At 48.8% G+C, this 13,931-nt stretch overlaps 1 protein-coding gene across 2 annotated transcripts in view; it reads left to right on the top strand.

Annotated features, from left to right (window-relative positions):
• LOC102262946 (leukocyte immunoglobulin-like receptor subfamily A member 5) overlaps positions 1–13,931 on the top strand; it is a 71,142-nt gene that overhangs the window by 37,751 nt on the left and 19,460 nt on the right. Inside the window, exons 6-7 of one of the 2 annotated variants that reach the window (XM_014533939.1) lie at positions 4,143–4,427; positions 4,573–4,875. In XM_014533939.1, coding sequence (XP_014389425.1) covers positions 4,143–4,427; positions 4,573–4,875 — 588 coding nt within the window. Of the gene's footprint in view, positions 1–3,949; positions 3,996–4,142; positions 4,428–4,572; positions 4,876–13,931 lie in introns of those variants that run through there. The other variant, XM_014533941.1, reaches the window with a different exon arrangement.

Below are 13,931 nucleotides of genomic sequence, written 5' to 3'. Positions count from 1 at the left end.
TATTCATACAACATACCCTTTAATGATTTTGTTTGGGATAAGAGTGTATGGCTGCATACATTTGGTTTTATTGGCAGGGGTCTTTTGATCTATCCTTTGAGCCAGTCCATTAATCTTTTAATGTTTGGTAATAAGTGAAAACATTGTCATTGTTACCACCTTTAATTAAGTAGATTATTTTTGTTAAGTAGCTTTTGAAGTTTAATTTAAAATTTTTAATCATTTTTTATTTTTCAACTACAGTTGACACACAATTAAATATTAGTTTCAGGTGTACACCATGGTGATTAGACATTATATAATTTTCTAAGGGATCATCCCGATAAATCTTACCCCCATTTTGACACCATACATAGATATTAGAATATTATTGACTATATTTTCTGTGCTGTATGTAAATCCCTTGACTATTCTGTAACAATCAATTTGTACTTCTTAATCCCCTCACCTTTTTCACCAGCCCCCATACCCCTCTCATCTGGTGAGAATAAACTTATTCTCTGAATCTATGAGTTTTTATCTTTAGATTCAATTGTTGATGGATATGTATTTATTGCCATTTTATCACTCATATTTATTACCGTTTCTTCTTCTTCTTCTTCTTCTTCTTCTTCTTCTTCTTCTTCTTCTTCTTCTTCCTGAAGATCATTTAACATTTTATAAAATACTGTTTTCCTGGTAGCCCCACCCCACCCCTTTTGCAGCCCCACCTAAGGTGTCTGCAGCAGCTTTTCCATATGAATGGCCTTTCCTGGATCAGGACTCAGACTTTCCTAAAGTCTCTGAAACAAGCAGCAGATGGTGTCACTGTGCCCCATAACACTCAATAGGAAACCCAAGGCCTGCCACTAGCAGCACCCTACCTGGCTTGATGGCTTGGCCTCTCCTGGGCACTTCCAAGCCCAACACAAGTAGCAGCCATCTACAGATCATGCTGTAGCTCCTGTCAGGTGGCCCAGGCAGTGCCTGACTTTACACCCCTCTGGAGGCCCCAGAGCCACTGCTCCCAGTGAACAGCTTCAGACAATACCAGATTACAACTCTGCACATCCACCAGAGACACACTTAAGGGGCAGACTCAGTGAGCACCAAAGCCCCAATGAAGCAAGTCCTGCTCTATAGGAGTTCCTCCTGCACAGCAGCTCCTCCATTATAGTCACAACTGGTCCTCCCAACCAATTGGCCTGGAGGTCAATTTCTCCCAGTGACACCAATAGCAATCAAGGCTCAACTACAACACAGTGAAGACAGTGCAAACAGCCCACAAATGGGCACACCTAGAGTGTCCTGCTCAGGTAACTGAGGAGGCTGAGCCACTGGGCCCTACAAAACACCTACTATGCAAAGCCACCCTACCAATTCCATGGAACATAGCAGCTCTACGTAATACATAGAAACAAGCACAGGAAAGCAGCCAAAATGCAGAGACAAAGAAACATGTCCCCAATGAAAGAAAGGAAGGAATCTCCAGAAAAAAAACTAAATGAAATGGAAGCAAAATAACTACTAGATACAGAGTTCAAAACAATGCTTATAAGGTTGCTCAAGGATCTTAATGAGAGCTTCAAGGGGCTTAAGGAGAATGTCAAGAATCTTAGTGAGAACATCAAAAACACGAAAAAGGACCAGTCAGAAATTACATGTACACTAACTGAAATAAAAATCATTTACAGGGATTCTACAGTAGAGTGCAGAATGCCATGAATTAAATCAGCAATTTGGAATATGAGGAAGCATAAAACACCCAATCAGAAAAGCAAACAGAATCTAAAAATATGAAGATAGTGTAAGGAGCCTCTGGGACAACTTTAAACATACCAACATTCACATTATGGAAGTGCCAGAAGGAGAAGAGACAGAGCAAGATATTGAAAACCTTTTGGAAAAAACAGTCACAGAAATCTTCCCCTACCTGATGAAAGAAATAGACTTACAAGTCCAGGAATCACAGAGTCCCAAGCAAGAGGAACCCCAGGAGGCCCACACCAAGACACATCACAATTAAAATACCAAGGGTTAAAGACAAAGATATAATCTTAAAAGCAGTAAGAAAATCAGTTACCTACAAGATACTGCCCATATGACTGTCAGCTGATTTCTCAACACAAACTTTGTAGACCAGAAAGAAGTGGCACGAAATATTCAAAGTGATACAAAGCAAGGACCTACAACCAAGATGACACTACACAGCAAAGCTATCATTAAGAGTGGAGGGTCAGATAAAGAGCTTCACAGAGAAGAGAAGGCTAAAGGAGTTCATCACCAACAAATCAATATGAAATGGCAAGAGGAAGAAGAAGAAGAAGAAGAAGAAGAAGAAGAAGAAGAAGAAGAAGAAGAAGAAGAAGAAGAAGAAGAAGAAGAAGAAGAAGAAGAAGAAGAAGAAGAAGAAGAAGAAGAAGAAGAAGAAGAAGAAGAAGAAGAAGAAGAAGAAGAAGAAGAAGAAGAAGAAGAAGAAGAAGAAGAAGAAGAAGAAGAAGAAGAAGAAGAAGAAGAAGAAGAAGAAGAAGAAGAAGAAGAAGAAGAAGAAGAAGAAAGAAAGAAAGAAAGAAAGAAAGAAAGAAAGAAAGAAAGAAAGAAAGAAAGAAAGAAAGAAAGAAAGAAAATGGCATATCTAACAAGAATAAATACATATCTAGCAACAACTGATCAAAAGTCAAAATAAATGATCAAAGAATCTAATGAACCAAATAAACTGATGAGAATAAAAGAGAACCAGAAGCATGGACTGAAGAATCTCAGAGGGAAGGGGGAGGTGGTCAGGAAGAGATTAACCGAAGAACTTATACGCATATATGCATTACCAATGGACACAGGTAATAGGGTGATGAAGGGCTGGGAGAGGGCGGGAACCAGGTGGAGGGGAGCAAGAGGGAGAAAAGAGTTGACATCTGCAATACTTCCAACAATAAGCATTAAAAAAAAAAGTGAGTCTCTTATAAGCAACAGAAATAATAAATAAATACATACATACATACATACATACATACATACATACATAAATGTTTTAAGTCAACATCAGATCTCCCACCCAAATCAGTGTCCCTTAAAGCTTGAAGGCAGGACCACAGGATGAGGAGGAGACTTTAACACAGGAAACAAGGTGTACTTAGGAGGAAAAATAACACAGAAGCATGTCCCCAAAAAGCAGGGCTAGATGCTGTTGCTACAAATATAAGGTAAGGTCCAAGAGGGCAGCTATGATAGAAAGGTAGCCATACTTGGGGCCAGGAGAAGTGACGTGTGTCCTTCCCTTATTTCCCTGCATTTCCCCTCTGTGCTCATTGTCACAGGGACATCGCCCTGAGCTGCACAGTTGGAGGGTGAGCGTGTCTCTGCTGATCTGAGCTCTGCAGGCCACAGGGACCCACGTCTTCCTGAAGCGTCTCCAGGCCCGGGTGACACTGACCATGGTGAGGACCACAGGGAGGTGCTGATTGATGGGCTGAGGAGGAAGGAGACCCCGTGGGGGAGGCTCTGGTAGGGAAGGACGTGCCCTGGGTCACCTCACCTGCAAGGGGTGTCTCAGGAGGCTCCGGATCTATTTCCTGCTTCACCATGGAAATCAGATGCAGGCCTCTGGGAAGGGAATGTTCCCCTTTCTGTGGGGCTGCTGACATGAGAGCCCCGTGACAGCGATGGCCAGCCTCCCAGTGGCCACACCCTGTGTGTCTGTCTGTTCAGAGGACACTGTGGCCTCCTGCATCTGCACAGCGGGGTGCAAAGAGAGGAGACGCCATGACCCCCACGCTCAGGGTCTTGCTTTGCCTCGGTGAGATGGGAGGAAGGGGAGGACGGAGGGGATCCCTGGTCTGGAAGGGACCTTGCCCAACAGCCAAGCCCTGGTGTGTCAGGAACCCAGGACTCAGAAGTCTCATTTGGAGGAGGATTCTGCTCAGGGTTCAGGGCAAATCTCTCACGGGGACTCTCTTCCAGGGCTGAGTGTGGACCTCAGGACCCCAGTGCAGGCAGGTGAGTCTCCCCAGGTGTCCCAGGTTCCTCTCCTGACTGTGGATGAGGGGCCACACCACATGTAGCTGGGGGAGGGGTGCAGATATGCCTGAGAGATGGGGGGCAGCTGGGACCAAGGCGTGGGACCTGGGATGGAAATGTCCTGTGACCCAGTCTCTGATTCCTTCTAGGGCCCTTCCCCAAGCCCACCCTCTGGGCTGAGCCAGGCCGTGTGATCCCCCGGGGGAGCCCCGTGACCATCTGGTGTCAGGGGACCCCAGGGACTGAGGAGTACCGTCTGGAGAAAGAAGGAAGCCCAGCACCATGGAAAAGACAGAAGCCACGGGAACCAGGGGACAAGGCCAATTTCTCCATCACACACATGACAGAGTATGATGCAAGGACATATCGCTGTTACTATCACAGCCCCACTGGCTGGTCAGAGCCCAGTGACCCCCTGGAGCTGGTGGTGACAGGTGAGAGGACACTCAGGGGTCCCAGCCTCAGTCCCTGCCCTCAGGAAGGGGGTCTGCTCTCAGGGTGTCTCCCTCTCACAGCCCAGCCCTGGGGGACATGAGGGAGGTGTGAGCCCATTTAACATACTGTCTCCTCCTCCCCTAGGATTCTACAGCAAACCCAGCCTCTCAGCCCTGCCCAGCCCTGTAGTGCCCTCAGGAAGGAATGTGACCCTCCAGTGTGGCTCAGGGCAGGGATTTGGCAGGTTCCTTCTGACTAAGGAAGGAGATCACAGGCTCTCCTGGACCCTGGACTTACACATTTACCCCAATGGGCAGTCCCAGGCCCTGTTCCCCGTGGGCCCCGTGAACCACAGCCACAGGTGGATATTCAGATGCTATGGCTGTTCCAGGAACAGCCCCCATGTGTGCTCACAACCCAGTGATGCCCTGGAGCTCCTGGTCCCAGGTGAGTCCCATTATTGTCTCATCCATAGATTGAGGCACCAGACACATTATTGGCTTTTTTTCATTGAGGGAAATCCTATGGGAGAGGATGGGGTGAGGAAAGCACAGGGGTTTATGGGCCAGAGACACAGAGAGAGACAGTGAGATCTGGGGGCCAGGCCAGGAGAAGGGGGTTTATGGGAGGAGCAGACCCTGTAATTCATGTCTGGTCTCCCCAGGTGAGTCTGGGAAGCCCTCCCTCCTGAGCCAGCAGGGCCCCATCGTGGCCTCTGGACAGAACCTGACCCTCCAGTGTCGCTCTGATGTTGGCTATGACAGATTCGTTCTGCACAAGGAGGGGGGACAGTATCTCCCCCAGAGCCTTGTCCTGCAGCCCCAGGCTGGGCTCGCTCAGGCCCACTTCCCCCTGGACACTGTGAGCAGCTCCCACGGGGGCCGGTACAGATGCTACGGTGGATACAACCTCTCCTCTGAGTGGTCGGCTCCCAGTGACCCCCTGGACATCCTGGTGGCAGATGAGGAGCCAGTGGGTTCAGTCAGGGACCAGACTCTGCACAGGCCCTATTGGAGGTCTCAGGGGGTGAGGCCAGAATAACAGTGCAGGCCCCAGGGAGGGAGAGAGACAGGGGGTGAAAGGAGAGAGAGAGGAAGCTCAGAGAAACAGAGACAAACAGAAAGGAGCGTCCTCAGAGAGAGGCCTGGTGACTCTCAGGTCAGAACAAGCTGGGCAGGCAGCCCTCACCCTCCCTCCCTCTCTCTAGGACACCTGCCTTGACAGACCCTCCCTCTCGGTGCAGCCAGGCCCCAGGGTGGCCTCAGGAGAGAACGTGACCCTGAGGTGTCAGTCACGGAGCCCGAGGGACATGTTCCTTCTGTCCAAGGAGGGGACAGCCGGTCCCCCCATGCGTCTTACATCAAAGTACCGAGCTCAGCAGTCCCAGGCACAGTTCTCCATGAGTCCTGTGACCTCAGCCCACGGGGGCACCTACAGGTGCTACAGCTCACTCAGCACCTCCCCCTTCCTGCTGTCACTCCCCAGTGAGCCCCTGGCGCTCCTGGTCTCAGGTGAGGAACCCCTGACCCTGTCTGCTCAGCTGTCAGCTCAGGGTCGTGTCCCCAGAAGGATTATGGGCTTGAAAGGGAGGGAGGGGCTCTGGGGATCGTCACCCAGAGGAGATCTGCCCCTCAGAGATCCTCCTCCCCCTGCTCAGTCCTATCCCTCACCTAGGTCCAGAAGGTGCCAGGTGGGCACTGGGAGGGCCTTAGCAGTCACAGGGCAGGTGTAGGTGGGGTCTGAGTGAGGTGGGGAGGTCAGGCCTTGTGGCCCAGCAGGGCTGGCAGTCTCGGAAATATTTCTGTGAAAAACCGGGCTCCAGCGTCTCTGAGGATTCACCCCTCCTCCTCCCATTGAGTCTGGCCTTAGAGGGGAAGCGAGGCAGGTGACAGGTGGGGTCGTCATGGCAGAAGTAGAGATTGGGGCACAGGCTGGGGGAGTGTCATGAGAAGGCAGCCCTACCCCTCACCCCTTTGACCTTGGCTCATTGTGAAGGGGGGATCCCCTGACAGAGGGGTCTCAGTGCTCCCTGAGGTCATGCATTTGGTCCTGTGTCTGGCCCCCGAGCTCCTGGTCTCAGGGGAGCAGCCCTGTCCTGTCCTCTCTGGGCTCCAAGGTCATCTCTGTCTCTGTCCCCAGCAAAGTCCGAGATGTGATGGAAGTAGGTGGAGCACTGGGTGGTTCCACAGAGGAGGGTCATTTGTGAAAGGGTGGACACAGGAAGGGACCTCCCTACCCTGGGGCAGCCCATCCCCGCAGTCTGACAGGCTGAGGCAGGAAGGGAGGCGGCACTACTGGCGTGAAGCCAAGAGGAAGTGAGATTTGATTGAAGTGACCAATCAGAGGCCCCGCCTTCTGACTTCTGGTGGCTCCACCTCAGACCAGAGCATCCCTGCTCCCAGGAGGACATCCCACAGGCGGGACCCCGGGAAATGGGGCTGAGTGTGTGTGGACTCAGCTCTCCTGGGAAGTGAACCCTGAGAACCTTTTCCATCTGAACAAGGGGGCTGCCTGCCATGACCTGCAGGGGCGCTTTCATTTCTGACTTCCTGGCTTGTCCTAAACCTGCTCTGGATACAGCCCCCTCTGGGCCTGTCCTGCTGCTCCCAGTCACTGTGACCTTGTAGGGATTGAAAAGCTGAGGGAGTCAGGGGGCAGGTACACTGATTATCCACCAGGCCTGGGGGCTCAGCTCAGCAAGAGGAGCCACCATGTTATGGAGACACCAAAGATTGGGAAACTGCCACTTAGCATCTCAGCTCCTCCTGGTTCCACACAGAATCTGTGGGGTTTTCCACTAAAAGCCAGGAGCCCTGCAGAGTTCGCCTGGCTCCCGGTCCCTAACCAGGTTGGAGAGTGTGTGGAGTGGGAGATGCACAGGCCAGGTGGTTGGCAGCCTTTGGTGTCCAGGCCTGGCTTGCAGCACAGGGACGATGGCTGGGCTGATGGGGGAGGAGAGGCCGGGAGAGTTGGAGAGAGGACAGGAGGACACGCCCTCGGCTGCTCATTTCCAGAGCCCCTTGGATGGAAGTCCTCACCCACACAGGTGGGGGCCCTGAGCCTTCTCAGAGCAGGACAGGTGGCTGCTCTGGTCAAGGTGGGACATGCTGTGGGGGATGGTGCCATCCCCATTGGACATCCTGCTCTAGTGAGAAGTGTTCCCACCTGTGGGCACCACTCTGCAAGGCCCCTGAGTCCCCTGGAGGCCTCCAGTCCATCAGTGCTCACCTGAGACTCACGAGGACTTTGGAGGGCTCATGAGGAACTAGGGGGGTTCTGCTCAGACTCTATGAGAAATTCATGTTTGCTCTCTGCATTTTCTATGCATAACTCTCTATTATTGCTCTTTTGCTGGGAACTTGTAGGTAATAGTTGCATATATAATTTTAACCTGCAAACATTTATGACTTTAAAAACATGGGTTCATTCTTATTTTAATTGGGATTATATTAAATCTATGTGTTTATTATGAGGAATAACTTTTTGTTAACAGGAAGTTTCTTATAAAAGATGCTTCAAAAGTTAATTTTTTAAAGTATGTTTTTATTGAGTTCAGAGAGGAATGGAGTGGGAGAGAGATATGAGAGAGAATGATTGATCTGTTGCCTCCTGCATGCCCCACACAGGGGATCGAGCCCACTACCTAGGCATGTGCCCTGACCAGGAATCTAACCAAGTTCATAGGTGGATGCTCAACCACTGAGCTACACCGGTTGGGCTCAAAATGTTAATTTTTGAGTTCAGATGCATTTTGTAGTTTTATTCATAGAATTGTCCACACTCATAGCTCAAGAATTGCTCAAGGTCTACATATATACATGTATGTATATTTGAAACCATCCTCAACTGTTGCATAAATATAAGCTCTTATACCCAGATGAGTCAGCTTCCATGGTACGGAATTTCACAATAAGCAGAGAGATCAGAATAACTAATTACAGCCCTGCCCTGGCCGTGGTTGTCTAGTGGTTAGAGCATCAGCCCATGCACCACAGGCCTGTGGGTTTGATTCCCAGTCAAGGGTCACAGGCTTGATTCTCAGCCCCTGTCAAGGCTTATGCAGGGGGCAACCAATCGATGTGTCTCTCTCACATCTCTTTCTCTTTCTGTCTCTCTCTCTCCCCCTCCCTCCTACCTTCCTCCACTCTAATTTCTCTGCACATCAATGAAAAAAGTATCCTCCACCGAGGATTTAAATAAATATATACATACGTAAACAAATAAATAAATAAATGAATGAATAGTAGCTATTGTCTATAATGAGAAAGCATGTTTCTCTCCCATCCTGGATCCTCTGGGCAAAGCCAAGGTGCTCCAAAGTGACTCAGAAGCAAAGTCTAGATTCAAAATTCCCAGGGAGCTTGAAAGAATCCATGAAAGCAGACAGGACCTTTCTCCAGCAGAGAAAGGGTTTGTGGAGGGACTGGTAGCAGTTAGGTCATGAGAAAGGGGGGAGCTATGGGGACCCTGGGCTTGGGTGGCATCAACTACTCACACATCCCCACTCCTATCTGGTTCTCAGGAGCAGCCGACACCATCAGCCCATCTCAGAACAACTCAGACCCCAAGAGTGGTGAGTATGAGACACTGTCTGTTATGGCCTCAGCACAGATGGTGGTGTCCTGTCAAGGGGAGGTCGGTGACCTGGGTGGACATCCAGCGTCCTGGGTTACTTTGTCCTGCCCTGACCTCTGTGACCTCTTTGCCTACATTCCCAGCCTCCCACTCCCAAGACTACACTGTGGAGAATTCCATCCGGTTGGGCGTGGCTGGATTGGTCTTGGTGGCGCTCGGGGTGCTGCTATTTTGGTCTCGAAAGAACTAGAAACAGACCCAGGATGCAGCTGGGATGTGAACATGGAGGGAACAATGCACGGTTCAGAGACGGGGATCTTGGGAAGGTTCTGGAAATAACGTGGGACATATGCTGAGGGACCTGTCTGCGGCTCCTTGCAGGTGGAGGAGTCATCGCTCATGGCCAGGGACAAGGTCTGGACCTTCTGCCCTTGAACTGTGGTCCTTTCCCTCCCGACCCCTGTGAGTCCTGTGACTGGTTCTGACTTTCCCCATTTTGGTGAAATTAGCATTTATCCCACATGGCAGGTACAGGTCCACACCTCCCTACACTTGCATGGAATATGTTTTCCTTTATTTCTAACCACACGGAACTTCATGTCTGTATGGAGTCCACATCTTCTGAGTCCAGAGAATGCCATCTATTGGAATCAATCTACAAGGTACACAATCCATTATGCAAGAGGTAAACCCAGAGGAGGTCCTAACGCCCTCTCTGGACTCCACGCGACCCTCACCTGGCCTCAGAGGCCACCTGTGTGCTTTCTGCAGAAACTTCACCCCTTGGGATGGAGACCTGGTTGTTTGAAGGGGTCGCCTGGTCTGAGCTGCCTCTGAAAAGTCCATTGTCCAAAACACAGTGCAATACACAGATGATGGGTTACAGACATGCACACTTGAAACCTATGTACTATTATTCACCGATGGCACTCCAATAAATTTAATTTAAAAACCCTGATTCATGGCATTTGCCAATTTCTCTGGTATATATGCCCCCTTCATGGCTAAGGTCAAGTGCCCATGTAAGGTCCTTACACAGACTTGGGAAGCGATACACAAACTGACTTTCACAAATCAGTACAAGCCGATGTGGGAAACAATTAATACCACACTGATAGCCCCACAGTGCTCCTAAGTCCCTTCTAGTTGATGTGTGAGGATAGTTTCTACTCCAAGTTGGGGCAGTTTCCATGAAAACACAAGACCACACTCCCAACCTATCCAGATGAGGTGCACAAAGAAATGCTTTGATATCACTTGTGGGAAAGATTAATAATTTGTACATATTAGACCAGGCATTTGCTCTTATAAAAATTTTTTTCACTCATTTCATTTATCTTATAAATGTTCAATTGAGTCTCCAATTATGTACAGACTTTATTTATTTCAAGGGCATGTGATGAGTGTCTGTTTAATATAGTATTTTAAAAATGAAAATGAATTTTAGTACACACTATTGCATCATATTGTTGAATATTTATATAGCAATCAGCTAATTTTATTGAATAATGACAACACATTCTTTATTCATGCAACATACCCTTTAATGATTTTGTTTGGGATAAGAGTGTATGGCTGCATACATCTGGTTTTGCTGGCAGTTGTTCTTTGATCTAACCCTTGAGCCAGCCATTAATCTTTTAATGTTTGGTCATAAGTTAAAACATTTTCATTGTTACCAGCATTTATTTAAGTATAGTTTTTGGATAAGTAGCTTTTGACATTTAATTTAAGTTTTTTAATCATTTTTTATTTTTCAACTACAGTTGACACACAATTCAATATTAGTTTCAGGTGTACACCATGGTGATTAGACATTATAGAATTTTCAAAGTGATCATCCTGATAAATCTTATACCCATCTTGAAACCATACATAGATATTAGAATATTATTGACTATATTTCCTATATGTACATCCCTTGACTATTCTGTAACAATAATTTGTACTTCTTAATCCCCTCACCTTTTTCACCCAGCACCAACACCCCTCTCATCTGGTGAGAATAAATTTATTCTCTGAATCTATGAGTTTGTATTCATTCAGTTTGTTATTTTATTTTGATCTTTTGATTCAATTTTTTTAAAAAAAATATTATATTGATCTTTTTACAGAGAGGACGGGAGAGAGATAAAGAGTTAGAAACATCGATAAGAGAGAGACATCGATCAGCCGCCTGCTGCACATCTCCCACAGGGGATGTGCCCGCAACCCAGGTACATGTCCTTGACTGGAATCGAACCTGGGACCCCCCCAGTCCACAGGCTGACGCTCTACCCACTGAGCCAAACCGGTTTCGGCTCGATTCAATTTTTGATGGATATGTATTTTTGCCACTTTATCACTCATATTTATTTCTTCTTCTTCTTCTTCTTCTTCTTCTTCTCCTTCTCCTTCTTCTTCTTCTTCTCATTCCAGAAGACCCTTTAACATTTCATAAAATACTGTTTTCCTGGTAGCCCCACCCCACCCCTTTTGCAGCCCCACCTAAGGTGTTTGCAGCAGCTTTTCCCTATGAATGGCCTGTCCTGGCTCAGGACTCGGACTTTCTTAAATCTCTGAAACAAGCAGCAGCTGGTGTCCCTGTGCCCTGTAACACTCAATAGGAAACCCAAGGCTTGCCACTGGCAGCAGCCTGCCTCACTTCACGGCTTTGCCTCTCCTGAGCACTTCCAAGCCCAACACAAGTAGCAGCCATCTACAGATCATGCTGTAGCTCCTGTCAAGGGTCCCAGGCAGTGCCTGACTTTACACCCCTCTGGAGGCCCCAGAGCCACTGCTCCCAGTGAACAGCTTCAGACAATACCAGATTACAACTCTGCACATCCACCAGAGACACACTAATGGGACAGGACTCAGTGAGCACCAAAGCCCCACTGAAGCAAGTCCTGATCCTTTGGAATGCCTCCTGAAGAGCAGCTTCTTCATTATAGTCACAATTGGTCTTCACAACCAATTGGCCTGGAGGTCAATTCCTTCCAGCGATGCCAATAGCAACCAAGGCTCCACTACAAGACAGTGCACACAGCCCACACATGGGCGCATGTTGTAGAGTGAGCTCAGGTAACTGGGGGCTGAGCCACTGGGTCCTACAGGACACCTATTATGCAAGGCCACCCTACCAATTATAGGGCACATAGCAGCTCTACATAATACATAGAAACAAGCACAGGGAAGCAGCCATAATGCAGAGACAAAGAAACATGTCCCCAATGAAAAAAAGGAAGAAATCTCCAGAGAAGGAACTAAAGGAAATGGAAGCAAAATAACTACTAGATACAGAGTTCAAAACAATGGTTATAAGGTTGCTCAAGGATCTTAATGAGAGCTTCAAGTGGCTTAAGGAGAATTTCAAGAATCTGAAAGCAAACAAATTACTAGATACAGAGTTTAAAACAATGGTTATAAGGTTGCTCAAGGATCTTAATGAGAGCTTCAAGGGTCTCTTGTAGGCAGCAAAAAAATAATACTAATAACTAACTAACTAACTAACTAAATAAGTAAATATATTACACAATTAATAAATATTTTATTTTATTTAAGTCAAAATCAGAACTCCAACCCAAATCAATGTGCCCTAAAGCTTGAAGGCTGGACCACAGGATGAAGAGGAGACTTTAACACAGGAAGCAAGGGACACTGAGGAGGAAAAATAACTCAGAAATTTGTCCCCAAGAAGCGGAGGTAGATGCTGTGGCTACGAAAAAAAAAGTGAAGTCCTCGAGAGCAGCTGTGATAGAAAGAAAGCCACAGTCAGGGCCAGGAGAAGTGACGTGTTTCCTTCCCTTATTTCCCTGCATTTCCCTCTGTGCTCATTGTCACAGGGACATCGCCCTGAGCTGCACAGTAACAGGTGAGCATGTCCCTGCTGATCTGAGCTCTGCAGGCCACAGGGACCCACGTCTTCCTTAAGCAACTACAGGGTCCGAGTGGCACTGTCCATGGTGAGGACCCCAGGGAGGCTCTGATGGACAGGCTGAGAGGAAGGAGACCCCGTGGGAGAGGCTCTCACAAGGAAGAAGGTGCCCTGGGTCACCTCACCTGCAAAAGGCGTCTCAGGAGGCTCCAGTGTATTTCCTGCTTCACCATGGAAACCAGATTCGGGCCTGTGGGAAGTGAATGTTCTCCTTTCTGTGGGGCTGCTGAGGTGAGAGCCCCGTGACAGCGAGGGCCAGCCTCCCAGCGGCCCCACCCTGTGTGTCTGTCTGTTCATAGGACACTGTGGCCTCCTGCATCTACACAGCCAGGTGTAAAGAGAGGAGACGCCATGACCGCCACCCTCAGGGCCCTGCTCTGCCTCGGTGAGATGGGAGGGGGAGGGGAGCCCTGGTCTGTCAGGACCCCAGGACTCAGGAGGCTCATGGGGAGGAGGGTGCTGCTCACGGTTCAGGGCAAATCTCTCACAGGGACTCTCTTCCAGGGCTGAGTGTGGGCCTCAGGACCCCAGTGCAGGCAGGTGAGTCTCCCCAGGAGTCCCAGGTCCCACTCCCCACTGTAGACAAGGTCCACCCCCCAGGCAGCTGGTGAAGAACAGTGTTCTCAGCTAACAGACTGGTAACACCTGGGAAGGTCCTGGGCTGAGAGCTGGTTTCCTTCCAGGGCCCCTCCCAAAACCCACCCTCTGGGCTGAGCCAGGCCCTGTGATCCCCTGGGGGAGCCCCGTGACCATCTGGTGTCAGGGGATCCCAGGGGCTGAGGAGTACCGTCTGGATCTGGATAAAGAGGGAAGCCCACAACCATGGAAAATAGAGAAGCAACTGGAGCCCGGGGACAAGGCCAAGTTCTCCATCACACACATGACAGAGCATGATGCTGGGAGATATCACTGTTACTATCACAGCCCTGCTGGCTGGTCAGAGCGCAGTGACCCCCTGGAGCTGGTGGTGACAGGTGAGAGGACACTCAGGGGTCCCAGCCTCAGGCTCTGC

This window comes from Myotis brandtii, unplaced genomic scaffold (genome assembly GCF_000412655.1).
Source record: "Myotis brandtii unplaced genomic scaffold, ASM41265v1 scaffold1233, whole genome shotgun sequence".
In the NCBI taxonomy this organism is placed as follows: Eukaryota; Metazoa; Chordata; class Mammalia; order Chiroptera; family Vespertilionidae; genus Myotis; species Myotis brandtii.
Note: the sequence above shows the minus strand (reverse complement) of the source record. Positions and strands in the feature narration are given on the sequence as shown.